Source organism: Lycorma delicatula, chromosome 1 (assembly GCF_047948215.1).
Source record: "Lycorma delicatula isolate Av1 chromosome 1, ASM4794821v1, whole genome shotgun sequence".
Taxonomy (NCBI): Eukaryota; Metazoa; Arthropoda; class Insecta; order Hemiptera; family Fulgoridae; genus Lycorma; species Lycorma delicatula.
This window is the reverse complement of record NC_134455.1, coordinates 158,410,575-158,432,686: the sequence shown is the minus strand read 5'-3', so window position 1 is coordinate 158,432,686 and position 22,112 is coordinate 158,410,575. Positions and strand designations below refer to the sequence as shown.

The window sequence follows — 22,112 nt, the reverse complement described above, 5'->3', positions numbered from 1 at the left end:
TGGGGTATTCTTAATCAGTATTTTGTTCAATAATTGCTGTTTCCTTTTAACATGCTGTACTATACCTATGTGTTGATAAAAGTATACCTTAGCTGTGATGATTATTATATCTAAGCTGATAATGGATGATTTAAAAAAAAGAATTTAAATTTTGATTTTTTGTAAAAACAGATGTTTTAAAACATATAAATAAACAAACAAATAAATAAATGTTAACAAATAAATAAAAATTACTAGAAGTGCTAAGTGTTTCAAGAAAAGTGGCCCAGTAATCATCTATAGTTTTTAACTCAACAGTGTGCTTCAATCATTACATTTGGATTGGGTAACCTCTTGGCTATTTAGAGTTTAATGTCCAAAGATGTAAAACTTATCTTGTATTTTTTCTGGAACCTACTCTTTTACATTTGTTTTCACTGTTTTAGCAGTTTCTTGTGGTCATTTGCTTTTGTTGTAGTTCACTTTTGCTGACTCCATTTATTACAATGATTGCTTTGATCTCCAGTTTATCCATGCATCCTTCACAAATACGGTCTTACTGTTTACCTTTTTTAACCTTTGTTAATCCCCAAGATGCTTCCCTGTAGTCTTTTCTTGGTTCACTATCAATTGTTCACTATTCAGTGAAGCAAGTGAGCTACAGTAGTAGCTCACTTGCTTCATTGAACACATAAATCTGTATTCTACCAATGAATTGTTAAACCTTGCTCTCATTCATTATATTTAACATGGTTTAGGTGCTGAAAAAAAGATTTTATTTTCCAGATTAATTTCAGTTTTTCATTTGAAATTTTTTCTCAGATTCTTTGATAACTGTAAATGAGAAAACATGTGAAAATATTTCCATATCTGAATAAAAATTTTACCTCATTATTCTCTCTGAAAATAGCCTCAAAAATTGAGATATTATTATGAAATTTTGTTGGTATTGTACTGATTTTTTTATTTATCTACATAGTAACAACAGGCTTTCACTCTAACAGTTTGTAGATGAATGATGAATGAATTTTGTAGCATATGAAAAATGTCATGTGAGATCAGGACCTCCAGATAAAAGGCCAAGATGCTACCACTCCACCATAGAGAATATGTTTTTAAAAATACAATAATTTTTGAGTTTTTAATGAGTGAGATGTCAAAAAATTATGAAAAGCGTGCTGATTAAAGAATTTATAAACATTATTAGTTTAATGATTGTAAGATTGAATTTTCTTTCTCTGTCTTTGTATATATCTCTTTTTGGGTATTTTTTGTTATGTTAGTATAAACTTATACATATATATTCATCTCAGTGTTTACAAAATCATACTTTTAATATTGATATTCTGTTTTGCATAGATATTTCATGAAATTTTATGTACACTCATGCTTGTTTTGTTTTTAAATGTTGAAGAGTATTAGTGTGTAGTATTTTCCATACATGTGTATATATTGTCCGTTTAGTTATACATACTTTACATAGTTATAAATTCAAAATACTGTCTTAATCTACTGGTTTATTGTTAACAGGCTGGAGTAGAAATAGTAGACGATTTTTTGAATTCGGCTAGAACATTCCAGGATGTTGCTATGGGTTCTAGAGTCAATGTAAAAGTTGTTAGTGTTACAGAAGATGTTGTTACAGTTAAGTTGTTAAATAAGAAAATGACTGGAAGCTTTAGAAAAGAGTTAAGTAATAAAATCTACAAGAAAAATGATAAATTGGAGGCAGTTGTCTTGTGGCAGGATCCGGATACTAAGCATGTTTTTGTTCATCCTGACAGTGACAAATTTAATAGTTTCCCAGGTAAGTTTAGTCTTTAAATTACCTCTTTAAAAACAAACAAGTAGTGTCACAAAAGGTGCAGGATTTTGAGATAATTTTAAAACTGTGTAACATTATTTGTATTTGAAAAGTAAATATTTATAGAAGTATAGTATGAAGTTTTTAATCAGAACTATTTAGACTTAGTGTGGTAGCAGATGCCTTGCATTTTCTGTTTTTGTTGCAGTAACTGGATGAACTTATCCAATAATTCAGTATCACAGGACTGAGCTATATTAATAATTTAGTTAATGCTGTATTTTGTTAATTAGTTTAAGGCTTATGTATGTATGTATGCTATAGTATGTGTATAATTTGTTTATGCAGCAAGACAAAGTTTTGATGTCAAACTTAAAAATCTTTATGTGAATATTTAGCAGAGTTACTGAATTTTTCAGTAAACAAATACTTGCTGAATAGCTTTTGTAGACAATTAGAGGTGGTAAATTCTGAAATTTGAAAGAATATTATAACATGAGTAAGTAAAGTACTCTGTAAACTAAGAGTTAAGTGAGATAATCTGTCATTAAATTACAGTTGTTAGGCTCAATGTTTCTATTTATCACTACCTCCTCTGTATCAAATTCATCAGATATCAGATTTATTTGCTTAGTTCCTGTTTCTTAAGTAATGTATTGGTATGTAAATAAAGTATTTACGAGATAAACATGTCCTGGTTATTAATAATATTTTGATATGTAGGTTATTTTGTTCAAACATAAAATCATGTAAAGATCTATTCTCTATTTTATGAAGAGTTTGTGACCATATAATTTTTTATTATTCTTTAGCTGTTTATTTAATGAACATATTGTTCTTCATTCTTTAATCTAACGATTCATCAAATGAATGACAGATATCGGTTTTATTAGGATTCTAAAAATTAATCTATATAAACTTTAAATAATATATTAATTATTTACTAAAAAGAAGTTACATGTTGCATGGACTCTAAAATAACATGCTTTCAATTTGAATAAATTACAATCTAATCTATAAATATTTTATAAAAGAATATAAATTATAATTCCGCTTACCAACCAATGTAATTAATTATTATGTTCTAGTGTTTTCAGAAGTTATTTTTCATCTTCAGGAACATCTGATAAACTTATATACAAGTATTCATTTCACATTAATGATGTAGATGAAATTAAAAATAAAATTTCTTTAAATATAACAATCGATCAAGTTATAAAATAAGTCATACATTTGTACGTCTAGTTGATAAAAGCATCTCAATTGTTATGTCTGTGGTATAAAAGCAGTTTGGCCAACATACAAATCAATAATTATTGTTTAAAATTTGTTTGAATAAAATATTGTTTTCAAAATTCGTTTGTTGTTATTTAAGTAGATATGGAATTTTTCTAAGATATTCGTTTTATAAAAGTGATTGGTGTATTCAAGGATATTAATAAAATTAGTTGTATCATAATCAGGACTGTGTTCCATGATATGTTTGGCAAAATTAGATCGTTCTTTATTTTCTTTAATTCTAATCGAAAAAGATTGATTAGTCATATTGATGTATTCTACATTGCATTTAGTGCATTTCAAACTATGTACTCTCTGTTTATCTAAATTGAATTTTTTATTATTATGTTTTAGAAGGATCTTTGTTATGAAGAATCATTGTTATTTATGTAGTTTATTATTTTGTTATACATTATATATACTGTTTTTAATTTGAATGATTTTAAAGATTTTATTAATTCCCTGTATATTATATTATACTCAATTTTAACGTATTCATTTCCTTCATTTGTTAGCTTTATTGTATCTTTTATATTTGTATATATATATTATTTCTTATTCTAGTATATAATTTATTTATTAGATTTTCGTTGTATCCATTATTTACAGCAACATATTTAATATTGTGTTATTAGGTTTTAAGTATTTTATTGTTCTATTGATCAATGCGTTAAATGTTGCCATTTTATGATTCCAAGGATGAAATGAATTATGATGAATTACAGTGTCTTTTTTGGTAGCTTTCTTGTATATGCCGATATCAAAATTATTATTATTAAAATTTGTATTAATTTTCATATCCAAAAAAGTAATGCTACTATTATTTTGTCGACTTAACATAAATTTAATGTTATTATTTTAAAGAGTTCATTAATCAAAGAAATGAAAATTATGGTGTTTGGAAGAACAGTGTGTAGTGAAACTGCCCAGCATTCTTTAACTTTGGTTATCAACAAAAAGAAATTTGTTAAATAACATTGTGGTCATATTTAATAAATGATAAAAATATTAACGTTTACCACTTAATTATTTCTACTTTCTCAGATATTTAATGTTATGAAACCCTTAGGTTATATGGAATACTATTTACCACCTTATCCAGGATCTAGTATAATTCTTAAAAATATGTAAATTAGATTATTAATATTAATTTAAGAATTGTTTCTTGATTATTATACCAAATTTCACATTTCCAAAAAGGAAAGGCTTTCTTTTTCATGGAAAAAGTATAAGTTGCTGCAAATTCTGTTAAGAATGCCCAAAAAGAAATTGCAGCGTGGGTTGAGTTTATAATATTGTTTATTTTGCATTTTATGTAATTTTATAACTATGGATTAATTAAGTTGTTAGAGAAGTATAAATATTTATTAAAAAATCAAAATATTACTCTTACTGTATAAACTTGGTTTGAAAATAACTTGCAATCATTTTTAATAGAAATGTTTTTACAGCTTTCTTTTTTTTCAGTTTGTTGTTTAAAGAAAAATAAAATAATGTTCATTGCTTTAATACTAATTTACTTAAATATTCATTAATATTGTTTTTTTTTTTTTCAGTTGAGAATATATCTGAAATATTTACTGGGTCAGTAGGAGATGTAGAGGTCTTACTCTTGTGTGATGAATTAGTTGTAGGTGTAATATTGAGTGGATTGTGGACTGGTATGTTAACATTTATTCCTTGTAGAACTCATTTTAATGATTTTTCATGCAAAAAACCAAGTTTGCTTTCGAATGTACAGGTTATACCTTGCATGTAAGTATTAAGTGATTCTTTATAACCATTTTTTAAGTAGTTACTTTTTACTGTCATAAATCACTTTAGAAAATTATTTTCCGTTTCATAACCATTTTTAGTGAAATGTTTGCTGCTTCTTTACGTTATTGTTTTATAAATAATAAATGTAAATGTTATCTCTAAACCTGTAATTTTTTAAACTAACTAAATATGCATATTCTATTAGATGTATATTTAGTGACTGTGATCAAAAGGTATTGAGGTTGATTACAAAAGAGACAGACTTTTATTACTAGATAAAGAGATTTTATTACTTGGATAGGCATTAATCCTCTTGAAAGTATGCTAAGGAGCATGCTGTGTGAATTCTGAAGGTAACTCCACTGATGTCAGTGGCATTTTTTTTTCAATTGCTTGAAAGTCTGTTTTTGTAATCACCTGTTACTGCTCTATTATATTTTGTTTTATCTCTTACACCTGCAGAAAAGTTTTACTCTTTATCACCATTTTTATCTCAGGGAATAGGTAAAACTTGCTTGGAGTTAGATCTGGTGGTGTCAGAGGTAATCGGTCTAGGTTGTCATGTTTGGCCAAATCCTGTTATACATCAACTGAATGTACTGGAGCATTTTATGATTGTAGCTACTCAGATTTTTTTTGTTTGTTTCAGAAACAGATAAAAATATAAGACATTTTAATCAGTATTGGCATATTCTGCTGATCAGTGGTAATCTCATTTCCATTTTTTTCATTTATCAGCAATTTCGGATTAAACTTTGTTACTACCTTCATCATGCCCATATCAGCATTTAAATAGGTATCTGATTGAGGCAGTGAATTTATTTCTAAACTTCCATAGAAGTCATATGGTATCTTGAATGACCATGAACTTTTCTGTTCATTTCATCATTGCAGTTGAAGGATTTCATTTATATTACCTCTTTTAGTATTTTTTCTGCCCTTTTTGAATGTCTATTATAGATGTGTTTGGTGTATATGGTGTTTTCCCAAATCTTCAGCAGAATTTGATACACATATTGTTCCATATTTTCACTTATAATGAAATCTCACACACTGAATTGAATAAAATAGTTGACCAAGGCAGGTTGGCTTTAGTCTGTGACCTCTGTCCCCAAACCTTTAAAGCTGGTAACCACCTCACATTCACTTCCTTACCTTAACTCATTTGGTTGTAATGAAATAAATCTAGGTACTTTTAGATGGAACTTCATCATACATTTATTTATTTAAACTGAGAAAGTTAACAATTTATTTTTAGATATTAAAATATCATATAATCTAGCTTTTAATCTCATGTACTAAACTACATTTTGGAGTTAGTACAACTTTTATTTCCAGTATCAAAAGATTGAAATTAGCAGTGACATTGTAAATGTTTAGCCCTTTGGTTGTTCTCAATTGTCACTTAAAAATGTGAAAATTTATTCTTCATTTAAGACCTCATTTCATTGTTTATTATAAAATGTTGAAAAAATATTTATGGATTATTGTATCTTGTGTAATATTTTGGGAATATTTCATCAGTAAGTACTATAAGAAAGGCCTTATTGAGAATCTTATTTTTGAAAGTTGTGAAAAAAAGATTATATGAAACTATGATGTTCTTATTAGGCAAGAATTCTACCAGTTTATTTTAAGTAATAAAAATTGAGAATGATGAAGATTTATTAAAGTTAATCCTTTAATTATTTTTTAAGTATTCCAGATGTGTAAATTTGAAACAGAAATTTTTGTATAGAAAATTCATGTTTATTGTATGAAAATAGATAAAAATTATTTTATTCGAAATATTGTCCATCGCTAGCTATACATTTTTCCCATTTCTCTGACAATTTATAAATGCTACGCCAAAAAAACTGTTAACTTTAAGAATTTTACGCAAAAACAATTTCGATTGAGATGTGGCTCCAGCCAGTAGTGTTTTCAATGGTTCTGGTGGAGAATTCAATGGTGGAAATGAAACTTTTCCTGATGCGCAGGAAAGACCGGCCGATTCACCTTTGTATTTAAATGCATGAGAGCGTTGGGATTCTTTGTCCATATTGTAAATGACAATTAATGCATGTGACGAATAATCTATTTCTGGCTCATATTTGAACGAAAGGCGGTGAAGTGATACACGTGTCAATACGTGCCGCTTTATATGGAAGTGAAACTTGGACGATCGGAGTATCTGTGAAGAAAAGATTAGAAGCTTTTGAAATGCGGTGCTATAGGAGAATGCTAAAAATCAGATGGGTGGAAAAAGTGACAAATGAAGAGGTATTGCGGCAAATAGATGAAGAAAGAAGCATTTGGAAAAATACAGTTAAAAGAAGAGACAGACTTATAGGCCACATACTAAGGCATCCTGGAATAGTCGCTTTAATATTGGAAGGACAGGTAGAACGGAAAAATTGTGTAGGCAGGCCACGTTTGGAATATGTAAAACAAATTGTTAGGGATGTAGGATGTAGAGGGTATACTGAAATGAAACGACTAGCACTAGATAGGGAATCTTGGAGAGCTGCATCAAACCAGTCAAATGACTGAAAACAAAAAAAAAAAATTGACACGTGCATCATTACTGACATAATTACATGACATTGATGTGTCATTACGTGACATTAATGTGCACGCGCAATTAAAAGTTTGATAAAAGGTAACAAAATTAACATACGGAACTTCACAAAATTTAAACTTTCTCTTTTACTCTTTCTCCCTTTTTCCCCCTGTTCCTTTCCCCCCATTTACCCTTTTATCATTTTCACATTTACCTTATTCCCTTACCCTTTCACCCATTTCCCCCTTTTTCCTCATTTCCTTCCCCCGTTTCTATTTCCTTTACCCTCTTATCAGTTTTATTTTTTCTCCTTTCACCTTTCAATTTCCATTTCCATTTTTTCAATTTTCCCCTTTTTCCCTTTTTACATTTTTCCCTTTTAGTTTTATCGATTTTCCCTTTTTCCCGTGCGTTAATCGGTCCAGAGGTTTTTTAGTCTATAGCGGATACACATATTGGAAACACTGAAATGGAATCGAAAAATATTTAGTATAGCGTGTGTTGCGTTTACGTCCAACAGATAGCGCTGTTTTTCTAAAAAAGGATGTTTTTACCTGTCAGCTGTGACATCTTAGATATATAAAAACACGCGCCTATCGAATCCAACGTTCTGTCAAAATTTCAAAGCAATCGGTGAAGAACTTTCGGAGATTTAAGATTTTGAATCTTTACATTTTTATTTATATAGATAAACAATAAATAAAAGTATATTAAAATACCTTCATTTATTGTAATGTACGCATGCGTTACATTGTAAGTAAAAAATCCGATGTGGACACATGACCTCCTTGTACGCCTATTAAATTACATACACACATTTTTTAAAAATGAAAACTATAAAATCTTATTTTTATTAATAACTTTTGATATTTTTTCATACATTTTTTTTTATTATTATTGAATTATTAATTTTTTTTTACAAGCTGAGATTAATAATTATTTATAAATCAATACATTTAAATTAAAAAAAAGTTATAAAAAAAGAGATAAAGTCTCATTCGAACCGATGTGGCTTCCCTTGTAAGGTCAAATATTTCATTAATTACAATTCAATTTGGCCATAACTCTGGAACCGATGAAAATAACTACCGCTTACAGATATTGTTGAAAAGCTCTCAATGAGGGCTTATTACTGCAGTTAAGAAAAACGTGTTTGAATACTTTTGGTTTAGTCGATTGCAATCAAATTTGAAGATAGACAACTTGGTGTTATAACAGTTCTAAATCCAAAATTTCATTATCCTACGTTTTTTAGTTATGCGAGATACATACGTACGTACAGACGTAATGCCTAAACTAGTCAAAATGGATTCAGGGATGCTCAAAATGGATATTTCCGTTGAAATCTGATATCGAAGTTTTTCCCGATCACAATACTTCCTTCTATGAAGTAATGTGATCGCGAAAAATTATATTACATATTATAATAATATTATATATTGATTTTTTACATCCGTTTATCGTTTTCTACAATTTTTTTCCATGCTGACGTTCTCATTATATCTTCTACGTAATTAATTCCTTTATTTCGTACAATGAAGTAATAACGTAGATGTAATGAGGACGTCACAATGGAAAATATTGTAGAAAACGATAAACGGTTGTAAAAAATTAATGTATAATATATATGAATCGTAACTACAAAAAATAAATAATATTAAACCAATCTTATATATATATATATATATTACAAAAATTGGGCAGAAATCCTATTTCCAGTTAGTCCGGGTTAATACCCGGACTAACTATATATTGGGCTGAATTTTTTTATTCTTTTCGGAATAATCCACAGATATGTCATCAAGCATCAGCATACACCAAAATTAAGTCCTTTCTGAAAAGTCGTAATTTATTCCTTAATTGAAGAAATTATCAAGGTTATTACTCATAGAAAAATCATTTTGAAAGTGTATGGATATTTTATGAAGATATCTGCTGGGGGAATTCGAGCAGAATAAAACCAAAAAATCAGCCCGATCCAATCAATAGAACATCTGAAGGGACTGGAAATAGGATTTAAGCACGCGTTTTACCTGTGGTAGAAAAAGAAAAAGAACAACAAGCGGGTTAGGGGCATAGTTCCATATAAGCTGTGAGGCCCGAAGTGATTTTAGAGGTATTGAAATAAATTGCACAAAGAAATTTATTTCCCGCTCATGTACACAATCAACTATTCTAAATCTGTAAGGTATACTCAGTGACACATTTTGTTCAGACTACGGAATAGAACACCGTAACTTTCTTACGGGAATTTATAAATACTATTCAAAATAAAAATATTCTATTCAGTTATCTATAGTTATTCTATTACAACAATACTGAGCACGCTCTGCACCGTTATACAACTGCATGATGACTTGATTTACCCATTCGCGCATGCTGCCTTTTTTTTCCTTTTTACTCCACCATTAAGGTACGCACAGCGCTGTCAGAGTGTCGTGTCAGTCGACTTTTTCTTTTTTCTTTTTCCTGTTTAGCCTCCGGTAATTAATTTTCAGATAAAACTTCAGAGGGTGATATTCGTGAGTGTAGTCTTGTTCAATCTCAGTTCGACCATTCCTAAGATGTGTGGTTAATTGAAATCCACCATCAAAGAATACAGGTATCCACGATCGAGTATTCAAATAAGTGTTAAAAATAACTGACTTTACTAGGACTTGAACGCTGGAACTCTCGACTTCCAAATCAGCTGATTTAGGAAGACGCGTTCACCAATAGACCAACCCGGTGGGTTCGTGTCAGTCGACTGCCCCCCCCGTCTTTCCTAGTCCTACGGGCGTACCATCGAGGTCCACCTAGTTTCATTCAGGGACGTTGACCTCCCTTCTGGACAGCCAAGTTCCCCTCTGCTGGGGAGCTGCGCCCCCTGTTCCTACGCTAACTAGCTCCAGATGTTCGTTGTGCACATCCCTTGTTCTCCCCGGGTCCCTCTTAAAGCTTGAGGGTGCCCGATGCCATCATCGGATAGCTCCGCCTCTCCCCCCATTCTTGTATATATCGCGTGTGCCACCTAGTGGGAACTTCGGGAACTAATGGTGTTACGCGGGGATGAAACTTGTGGAAGTTTTGAGTGATGTATCTAACAAGTTTGAAAGTATTAAACGCTACTTTTGTATAACTAATTTAGAAATATTCTGTATTACAAACAGCAATAATAATAATAAAAAATAAGAATAAGAATGTTCGGGAACTTTTCAGTAGACCTTTAATTGATAACTCTTTTTTTCCATTTATTTATTATCTTTTTTGAGTTGTATCGCTTATCATCAACTATAAAATCATTTTAAATGTAAAAGTTTAGCTGAATCTTATACTTTTGATGTTTCAGTTAATTACATTAACAAAAAAAAAAAAAAACAAATTATTATATAAAACCGTTATAGTTTCTTTCATATTATCTATACTAATCGATTTATTTATTTTCCGATTAGTTTGAAACTTTAAAATTCCTTTTATAAAATTATAAAGGGCCTTATTTTATACCACGGACACATCTCTTTAATCTATGACATTTTTATTTTGTTATTAAAATTATTGTTCATAAAAGTAATAAAAAAAAGCTCTAAACAAAATATATAACTTCCTTTGTTTATTTTTTTTTATAAAGAATGCCTAAAAAGAAGTGTAATGTATTTAGGATGTTTACATGTAAGTATGTTTTTTCACCGTAGCCGCTCAACGACTGAACCGATTTAGATATGTGACGCCGCGTTGGAATCCTTACGTTATCGGGAATGCCATAGTTTATGTATATATATATATATATATATATATATATATATATGTTTAAATAGATACAAAAAGTTCGAAAAAAGTTATACTGTATACAAAATTGTCAGCCGCAGGCTCATTAATTATTCTAATTTACTAATTATCCTACGTTAAAGAGTAATAATTTTTTTTGCGGTCGTTTTGTTAATTTTAACTTTTATCTATTGCTCAATCTTACTAAAATGTTTGCCCGTAGAAAAGACGCGAAAAAAATATTACAAGTATACAAGTATTATATACTTATAACAATTTTTTTTACAAACTTCAAGTGATATTAACAATCAAATTTTTTTCCACATATGAAACGTTACTCACTCAAATAGCTATTTAATAACAGAATGATTTACAAAGAATGTAAGAAATTTTCAGGTCATGTTTTAATAACCCACCGGGTTGGTCTAGTGGTGAACGCGTCTTCCCAAATCATCTGATTTGGAAGTTGAAAGTTCCAGTATTCAAGTATTAGTAAAGACAATTACTTTTATATGGATTTGAATACTAAATCGTGGATACGGGTGTTCTTTGGTGGTTGGGTTTTCAATTAACCATACATTATAGGAACGGTCGACCTGAGACTGTACAAGAGTACACTTCATTTACAATCGTACATATCATCCTTTGAAGTAATATCTGAATGTTTATTCCAGTAGACTAAACAGAAAAAAGAAAAAAATCATGTTTTAATGGTAAAAATAAAAATAAAAATTCGATGCACATAGGTTTGGAAATGCATCGTTAGCGACTGTTGGTTGCCGAATGATTTCGTCCCGATTTCTGCACCTTCGGTTAAATTAAATCAGATCGTAATTCTCAGGACACAAAGTAATGGGTAAATTTAGTTATGTGAAATCTGACCTGAATAAAAATTGAAAAAAAAAATTATCAAAAAATTTATTTTTAGTAGTTAAAGCTAAGAGTAAAAGACAAAAGATTGGTGTTAGAAATACGATTTAATTTTTGGTAAAATAATTCTTTGCTAATAAATACATAAAAATACATAAAGTAAAATGGTACGAATTAAGTTTACAGAAAACAAATCATATTCGAATGTATTTTAACTAGATAATAAAGGAAACCCACCGGTTTGGTCTAGTGGTGAACGCGTCTTCCCAAATCAGCTGGTCTTCCCAAATCAGCTGATTTGGAAGAGTTCCAGCATTCAAGTCCTAGTAAAGTCAGTTATTTTTAACACTTATTTGAATACTAGATCATGGATATCGGTGTTTTTGGTTGTTGGGTTTCAATTAACCACACATCTCAGGAACGATCGAACTGAGACAGTACAAGACTACACTTCATTTACACTCATACATCATCCTCTGAAGTATTATCATAAAGGTAATTACGGAAAAAGAAAAAGATATTAAATGAAACAAAACGTTCAATATTGTAAACAAAAAACAATTAAAATTTATTAATCAATTAAATATCAATAACTGTGATAAATATCATAGATGATTTTTACATATATTGTAATCGCGGTTTTCAGATTTCAATGGAAATATCTATTTTGACCATCCCTGAATCCAGTTTGACTACTTTCAGCGTGACATCTGTTCGTACGTAACTCACATAACTCAAAAACGATTAGCAGTAGGATGTTGAAATTTTGGATTTAGGACTGTTGTAACATCTAGTTAAACACCTCCCATTTTTATTGCATTCGACTGAACCAAAAATGTCCAAAAAAAACTCAAAATCCAAAACTTTTAAATTTATTACTACAGTAATAAGCCCTCATTGAATGCTTTTCAACGATATATAATAAGTGGTACTTTTTTCATCGGTTCCTGAGTTAGAACAAATTAAAATTTTAATTAACAAATTATTTTGCTCTTATGGAAGAAACATCGGCGAGAATTTGTCTTTTTTTATTTAAATATATTGATTTATTTATAATTATTATTAACCTCAGATTGTAAAAAAAAAATTACGATAAATATTAATTTAGTAATTAAAAAAAAAAATTAAAAAATATCAGAAATTATTAATGAAATAAAATTTTATGTACTTTTCACTTTTCTTTTCAAAAAAAATGTGTATATGTAATTTAATAGGCGTACAAGGAAGTTATATGTACGCCTATTTTATATCAGATTTTTTAAATATTTTTAAATTAAATATCTCTCAGTCTGAAAAAAATATTATATACTCACATACACATGCGCGCGCGCGCATAATATTTGTATTTTTTTTTTTAGATAAAATTTCAAAACAATTTTTTTTACAAATAATTTTTATTAAAATAAAATAATTATACATTAATAAAATAATAATTTTGTACACAATTAAATTCATTCACATATAGAAATTTTGTCGCATTAAAATTTTGTCATACAGAAATTTTGTCGCATTAAAATTTTGTCATACAGAAATTTTGTCGCATTAAAATTTTGTCATACAGAAATTTTGTCGCATTAAAATTTTGTCATACAGAAATTTTGTTGCATTAAAATTTTGTCATACAGAAATTTTGTTTTATGTATTCGATATACGTTGAATTTTGATGCTTCTTGTAAAATTTACTCTTCAAATTTAGTAATTTTGATGACTTTGAATTTTGATGTTTATAATAATTTTAATTTTTAATTTTTGATAAAATTATAATTAAATTCTTCAAGATCAACGCACCCACTACGTATTTTAGTAGTGGGGCGCTGAATACTATGTACATTGCAACTCCAACAGCGAAGGAAGTGAACTTGTATAATAAAATAATAAATAAATATATAAGATAGTTCAACATAATTTAGTTGATTAATATGTTTTATCGTATTTTATTATTACTTTTCTTATATCACCTTTCTTCTTTAATCTTCCTGTTACGGTTGTCTTACGCAGAATGATTTTAATAAGATTTAACATACGTTGCTATGAGATTAAATTAACAATGATGTATGTAATACATTGTTTAATTTTATAAATATTTTTTTCAGTTTTTAAACACTCCTTTGTAATTATAATTTGAGTGAACGCGCGCGCGCATAAAAAAAATAGGTCCATGAATTTTTAGTTTTGGTTAACCTGGGATAGAAATTAAAAAAATTTGTCGAAAACGCGTTTTAGGTTGTTTTTGTTTTTCTTTCCGTAGGGGGAGGAAAAAGCTCTGCCAGCCGACGTCAGGCCCGCACTGACGGCAGTACGGGGCTCTCACCCTCTAAAAAACTTCCCCTCTTATCATGCAGGGGCCGGATCTAAGCCATATTGTATGTTTAGTCCCTGCACGATCACCCAGGCACTCTACTATCCGAAATCGTATGACCGGAAGGCTTCAGGAGGGTGTCTCAGAGGTTGTAACTCAAATTTTTTAAATTGTATCACTCTTTGTAAGATTTTAAAGGTTTCTTTAAGATAAGGGAAATAATATTAATAAAAATTTGGTACGATGTACCCAAAATAGCGGCAGGAAAAAATTTAGTTTTTGAAAAATATTATATTGATAATTTAAGGAAAAACTGTCGCAAATAAATAATATTATAAAAATTTAATAAAGTTGACAATATCGAAAAAAATTTATTTAAAAGGATTTATGTATTAAATATAAAGTTTTCTTATTTACTTACATTTCATTTTAATAAATATTGGGAATGACCTCCTTCTGTTGTTTGACAGTATGTGTGGGATGATACTACATTATTCAATGATTCCATACGGATATTTTGTGTTGATTCTCGAATTTTATTTTATAAATTATCGACATCTTGGGTCGTATGATAAACAATACTTTTGTAAAACGTATTTTCCAAGTTATTAGAATTTCATGTTTTGATTACCATTTTCAGTTATCAATAAAATAATTAATAATAATAATAATAATAATGTTAGTAAAACTAATATGTGAATTATTAATACACAACGTCAATGGAGAAATAAAAATGCATCGAGAACTACAAACATTATATGTAATGTTTTATTTGTTTTTAATTAATTCGTAAATTTCTTAATAAATTCATGGACTATTACTACTAAATTTAGCTCAATCACGAGTCAATTTTTCTTTTTAATAAAACAAAAAAAAAAAATTAGATCAACTCAAAAGTTAATAGTTGACAGATTATGAATTTATTTTTTTTTAATAGACATACGTTAAAATTAATAAAATACAGCCTATTTTTTAAATAAACAAATAAATGAAATTCTATTAATTATAATTAATTTTTTTGTACATTTATATTATAAAAAAAGCCGACAAAATAAAATATATTGCATGGCTTTCCCGAGTACGCGGTCATGTCATACAATTCTAATTACACAGCTTTTGCATTCTGTATATTTTTTTGTTAGTTAAAAAAAAAATCTTTACATAAAACTACTAATTAATGATGTTAAAGAACAGTTTAGATCTGGAGTAACAGTACAAGGTGGAAAGATGAAGATGCTACGATTTACTGATGATATAGTAATTCTAACCGAGAGTAAAAAGGATTTAGAAGAAACAATGAATGGCACGGATGAAGTCCTGAACAAGAACTAACACATGAAAATAAACAATAACAAAACACAAGTAATGAAATGTAATAGAAATTATGTAGATGGACCGCTGAATATAAAAATAGGAAGAGAAAAGATTATGAAGTAGAAGAATTTTGTTATTTGGAAAGTAGAATTACTAAAGATAGACGGAGCAGAAGTGACATAAAATGCTGAATAGCACAGGCAAAACGAGCTTTCAGTCAGAAATGTAATTTTCTTACATCAAAAATTAATTTAAACAGCTGTGATATTAGTTGTAAGTTTTATTCATCTTTTAGGTTAGCTTTATTTTCTTTTATTTTTTTATTAAAAAAAAATTCCGGGCAATGATAACGCACAGGCGTTTTTCGCCCCCTACCAAAAAAATTCTTCAAATTCTTCTTCTACATTTTTTACCTTATCTTTTTTACCCAGACCTCTTGCAGTGTCCTCCTCAAAAATCTTCTTTACTTCCTCTTCCTCAAGCTTCTCTAAATTCCACCGATTCATCTGACACCTTTTCTTCAGGATTCTAAACCCCAATCTACATTTCATTATCACTAAATTATGGTCACTATCAATGTCTGCTCCAGGGTAAGTTTTGCAGTCGATGAGTTGATTTCTAAATCTTTGCTTAACCATGATATAATCTATCTGATACCTTGCAGTATCCCCTGGCTTTTTCTATATGTATATTCTTCTATTATGATTTTTAAACTGGGTGTTGGCAATTATTAAATTATACTTCGTGCAAAACTCAATAAGTAGATCCCCTCTTTCATTCCTTTTGCCCAGCCCGTATTCAGCCACTATATTTCCTTCCTTGCATTTTCCAATGCTTGCATTCCAATCTACAACTATTATTAAATTTTCATCTCCTTTTATGTGTTTATTTCCTTCGTCAATTTCTTTGTATACACACTCTATCTCATCGTCATGGGCGCTTATAGGCATATAGATGTTAACAATTGTTACCAGTTTAGGTTTTGATTTTATCCTTATTACAATGATTCTATTGCTATGCATTTTGAAATACTCTCTTCTCTATCTTCTTGTTCATTACGAAACCTACTTCTATCTGCCCATTATTTGAAGCTGAGTTAATTAGTCTAAAATCACCTGACCAAAAGTAGTTTTCCTCTTCCCACCGAACCTCGCTAATTCCTATTACATCTAAATTTATCCTATTCATTTCCCTCTTTAAATTTTCAAACTAGCAACATTTTTTTAGACTAATAACATTCTACACTCTGACTCATAGAATGTTATTTTTTAATTTTCTGGTGACCCTTTCCTTAATAGTCCCCATCTGGAGAGCCGAACGGGGACTAGTTTTCCTCCGGAATATTTTACCAAGGAAGGCGCCTCCATCATTGCTATATGAAAATGCCGAGAGCTACATTTTCTTGGAAAAAAAGCAGCTGTAGTTTTCCATTGCTTTCAGTTGCGCAGTACTCAGAGGACTGAGTGATGTTGATATGGCCGTTTAAGTCGTCCTTAACAACTACTAAAAGAGCTGCTGCCCTCTTTCAGGAATCATTCCTTAGTCTGGCTCTCAACAGATACCTCTCCGATATGGTTGCACCTTCGGTCCAGCTGCTCTGTATCACTGAGCACTCAAGCCCCCTCACCAACAGCAAGGTCTCATGATTCATAGAGGAAGGTAAAAGAAGTAATAATATAAAATAAAATTAAAAGAGGTTGTGATACTAATACCACAAGGGTTAGAAGGCTCTTCCTATTTTTGGAGTATAAGTAGTAGAGAGGAAGAGATTTATGACAAATCTCTTTAAAAGAGGTACCTGGTCAGTGACCTCTAATGACTAGAGGTCACTGACCAGGTACAATTGCTCACTATACATATTGAATTCATTGGAATATAAAATTGATACTCTGATCTTTAGCGATTGTTAGGACCTTAATTTTTTTTTAATGGTAAATTTGGTCTGTAGACTCGTGTGCAAGTTTTTGTGTAAATTGGGTTTACATTTGTTCGGAATAATTGTATTGTTTTTTCACTTTTTGCTTTTCGTAGTTATTTTGTTACAAAAAACCTTAGCCTTTATTGAAGATTACTGTTCCCTCCTTTTAGAAATTTTTACTGTTCTTTATTTATATTTTAATATTGGAGTTCCAACCCTTTGTTGTGTGCATTAATTATTGTCAGTATGGATAAATTTGAAGTTTGCAGTGTCACTGGAAACAAGTTTATATAAATTAAGGAATGACAATTAATTTTGAACCTGTTTCTTTCCAGGAATTCAGTAATTTTACTTATATAAAATTTAGTTTTTCGTATTTAAAAATTTGTATTTTTTTTCTTAATCTTCAGTAAATGGTAGTTGTAAATTTATAATAAATTCTGACTCACCCTATGCTGAGTTTAGGCTAAGAATAATAGGAAAATTAAAAAAAAAAACAATTTCTGTCTCCTTATCACCAGTTTTTGTAAATTTCTTTTTGTAGCTGAAGTATTTCTTAATGTAGCATGGCCTTATTTTATTTAATTTTCTTTTTCAGTATTTCAGGTGGTGTAATTATTTCTGAAAGAATAAAACGAATAAAACAGTTTTCAAAGCAATTAGGAGTTAGTGAAAATGAAATTGTTTCAATGTTACTAGGTTTTGATATTAACAAACTTCAAATTTGCAATAAGAATAATGTAAAAAAGAAGAGGAAAAGTTTGGATTCCAGTAATCCTGAAGTAGAAAGATTGAGTGGGGAAGTAGTTGATATTTCTATGAAAAAGAAATTGAACAGTAAAAATTGCTCTGTTAGCGAAATTAGTTACTCAGAATTTGGAGATGAAGAGCATATTGGTAATAGTGAATTCGATAATTCATTAAAATATATAAAAATTAGAAAGAAAAAAAGAAAAAACTCTGAGGCAAGTAATGAAGCAGAAAGTTGTGTGGGAAAAGATAAAAAGCAAAGTATTAAGTCAGATAGTTTTTCCATTGAAGTATCTAATAAAAATCAGTTTGGAAATTGTTTTGAAATTTCACATATTGATGATAGTGGTAATGAGAATAAAACAGGAGGTAGATCTAATAATGCAGTTATTTGTAATGGCTTTAACATATCTTATGATATTAGTCAAAATGAGGATCCTTGTCAAAAAAAAGGTAAAAAGCGGAAAAAATCTGATTTTAATTCTGAAGAAGTTAGTCACATAAATAGCTTTAATAATACACTAGAGGTCAATAAATGTCATAATGGTACGTTTAATGAAGAATCAGAACATTCATTTAATAGTTCTGCAGTTAGTAAAGAAATAAATAAATCTAAGAAACTAAAGAAGCCATGCAATGATAATAGTGTGATTAATTATCAGAAAAATTCATCAGTTACAGATGAATCTCACAAAAAGGGTGATAAACACATTGCAGATCGTGGTGTTTATGATGATGCTAGTGTCAATGGTGTAAATTCCAAAGGGAATGAAAAACCAAGATTATCACTGTCTGGTTCTGGTAAATTTTTTTGGAATGTTGAAGCCAAAGATTTTACATCTGGAATTAAATATAATGAGGTAATTTTTTATTCTGTTTACTTAATTTTTAAAAATGTGTGAATTCGTAGATTTAATTGAAATTATTTTTTTTTTAGTTTATTGTCCGATTTCTTTTTTCTACTGCAGATGATAGAATATGTGTGCAATAGGCACATTTATGTGCTTAGATAGATGTTTACTTGTCTGTTGTGCAGATGAAGTGATATGAAAAATTTATGAAAAAGTAGATAACTCAGTGTGGAAGAATTCACAAATCCTAATGACAAATTGAAATTTTAGTAATAAAATATAAAAACGAATAGAAGTAATTGAGATTCGTAGGCTATAAGGAGTTCTATATAACGATTAGTTAAGATCCATTCTATGATTAAGCTTGTTGGCTTATTCATAGAAACCCCTGGGGAGGATTTAGTCTTAGAGTATTCTAAAAGAATATTAAATTAATGGCAGCTAAAAACACACTTTTAACATTTTTTAAAAAAGTAGAAATTACTCATGGGAATCTCATGAGATCTCAAAGTCAAATAATTATCTGTAAGGAATAAAGATAGTAAAAATATAATTAAGATGAAATCTAATTAAAAATTATAATTATTGTTTAATTGTAATAAGCAAATAATGGCAAAAAGATAAATTATTGCACAGTCATTTTATTGGAATTTGAACAAATCATGGGAAGAGATTCAGAAATTATTTTATAAGCAGATACTGTAGAAGTGAATTGATAATTTTATAATAATGGAAAGATATTTACCCGAGGCAGTAATGAAGCATTTTGTTAAAGCTGAATATAAATACCCTCATCAGAAGTGAGTGAAGCAAAAGAAATCAACAATGAAGGAAAGGAATATGAATTGAAACTATTTGAATTATGTTGGTGAACACATTAGATATCTCCCATTAGATACAGATACTCTTATCTACTTAATGTTGATCTTGATGTTTGAAGTTGTTTGGCAGGGTTGTTGATTATTGAAGTAAGTGGATTGGAATATGATTATGATGTTGAAGGAGAGAGAGTTAAAAAATAAATATCTAGTGAAAGCTTGATAATTGATATGTTAGGTTTTCCAAAAAAAAAAATTGTTCTGCTCATAAAAATTGTCAATCAATATGTGTGGCAAAAGAAGTTGCTTTTAATAATTCCATGAAATTTACTCATCAGATGATATAAAATTCTTTTTTTTTTAAATTAAAGTTTACTGTTTGTAATTTATGTGTACAAATTTTTGTATTTTTTTCTGATATTTGATCATTCTAATTTTCATTCTGTTAATTTCAGCATGCCTAGATAATTTCATTTACTACATTGATAAACATTATTTTTATTTCCTAACATGTGATACATGATTTTAATCTGTTTTTTTTTGATGCTGAAAACGAATATGAACTCAGAATCTTTCTATCACCCACCATTTTGAAAAATTTGTTAATTTTAATTAAGGATTTTTTTTTCATTTTTCAACATACAGTTAGCATTTTAAGCTCTTACATTGTATTTTTTTAGCTCATTTTTTATTGTTTAACTTTGTTAACATAATTTATAAACTACAAATAAACAATACTAGACAAAGAATTAAATCATATCGTAGTCACATATTATGACATCATATCTAATACTGATGAGTGAGCTTTCATGGACAAGATTAATCATGCAGGTCAAAACATGTAGCTGAAAACACAGCTGTGTTGTTTGTATTAAGCACTGGATTTAGGAATGAATTAATTTTGTTTAGTCTTATTGCTGTCTTAAGTTTGTTAATAGTGCAGTGTCATAATGCCTCGAAATTGTAAAATTGGTGATCAGGATAAGATGTGGGCTACTGATATAGTATGCTCTAATTTTTCTGTATATTTAAGAGGATAGCTGAAAGGTACATGGAAGGCTATGCCATTTGCTCTACCAATGGTGTGGCGTGAACCAAAGAAGCCATTTGCTCTACCAATGGTGTGGCGTGAACCAAAGAAGCCATTTGCTCTACCAATGGTGTGGCGTGAACCAAAGAATCATGTAACCGATTGTTATTTTTGCTTAACATGTGTGTCTGGAATTTCTAAAAAACTAAACACTGTAAAATATCCTTCATCACAATCTGCAATCAGGCCTGTACCTCACATTGAAATTATTCCAGTTCTTGAGCCACCTGTGAATATGTTTCAGAAGCAGAGATGAAGAATCCAGGCAGTACTGAAGACAACAATCATTTTGATTTTGAATTACCTTCCAATATGCCTCATCTTATATCATAAGATGAATTAAATGACTTTGTTAGGGATTTAAATTTATCAAAAAATCAAGCTGAACTGTTAGGATCAAGACTGCAAGATTGGAATTTACTTCAAAAAAATACAAAAATTTGGGCTTTCGAAGCCAACAAAAAGAACTTTCTCAGTACTCTATTGGTTTATTGCACAAATATTGGTGAGCTTATGTTGCACTTAGGACAACTTTATAAACCTGAGGACTGGTGCGTTTTCATAGATTCGTCCAAGTATAGTTTAAAAGTGGTTCTGCTACACGATGGTAACAAATATCCTTCAATACCAACCACTTTTGGTATTAATTTGAAAGAGATATACTATGTGATGAAGGATGTTCTTGAAAAAATAAATTATAATAAACATAGCTGGAACATATCTGGTGATTTGATTTGATTTTCTATGTTGACTGAAAATGAATTTCACACTTTTAACAACGATTTTGAACAAAACTTCAATATTTTACACTTAACATTATTATTTATTGTTCTACGCAAATGCATTACGATCTCAACAATAAGTTCAACTTTGTCCGTTATGACGAAAAAATTCTCTAAAGAACAATAATCAATTTCTGATTTCAATAAAAAGATCACTTAATGAACAGATCAATTTTTGATCAAAGATCAACATTGGGGGCAGTACGGATTGTTGTGACAATTTAAAGTGAATATTACACACCGTATTATGAGAACTAATTATCATTCATAGGTTTCTATTGATGTATATTTATCATATGTTCCTAATGGTTAAAA

General features: G+C 29.3%; 1 protein-coding gene across 3 annotated transcripts in view; it reads left to right on the top strand.

Annotated features, from left to right (window-relative positions):
- Positions 1-22,112, top strand: part of Rrp5 (Ribosomal RNA Processing 5) — a 106,469-nt gene that overhangs the window by 62,860 nt on the left and 21,497 nt on the right. For all 3 annotated transcript variants that reach the window (XM_075365660.1, XM_075365649.1, XM_075365642.1), the window contains 3 exons: positions 1,510-1,786; positions 4,618-4,816; positions 18,105-19,116. In XM_075365660.1, coding sequence (XP_075221775.1) covers positions 1,510-1,786; positions 4,618-4,816; positions 18,105-19,116 — 1,488 coding nt within the window. The remainder of the gene's footprint in view (positions 1-1,509; positions 1,787-4,617; positions 4,817-18,104; positions 19,117-22,112) is intronic.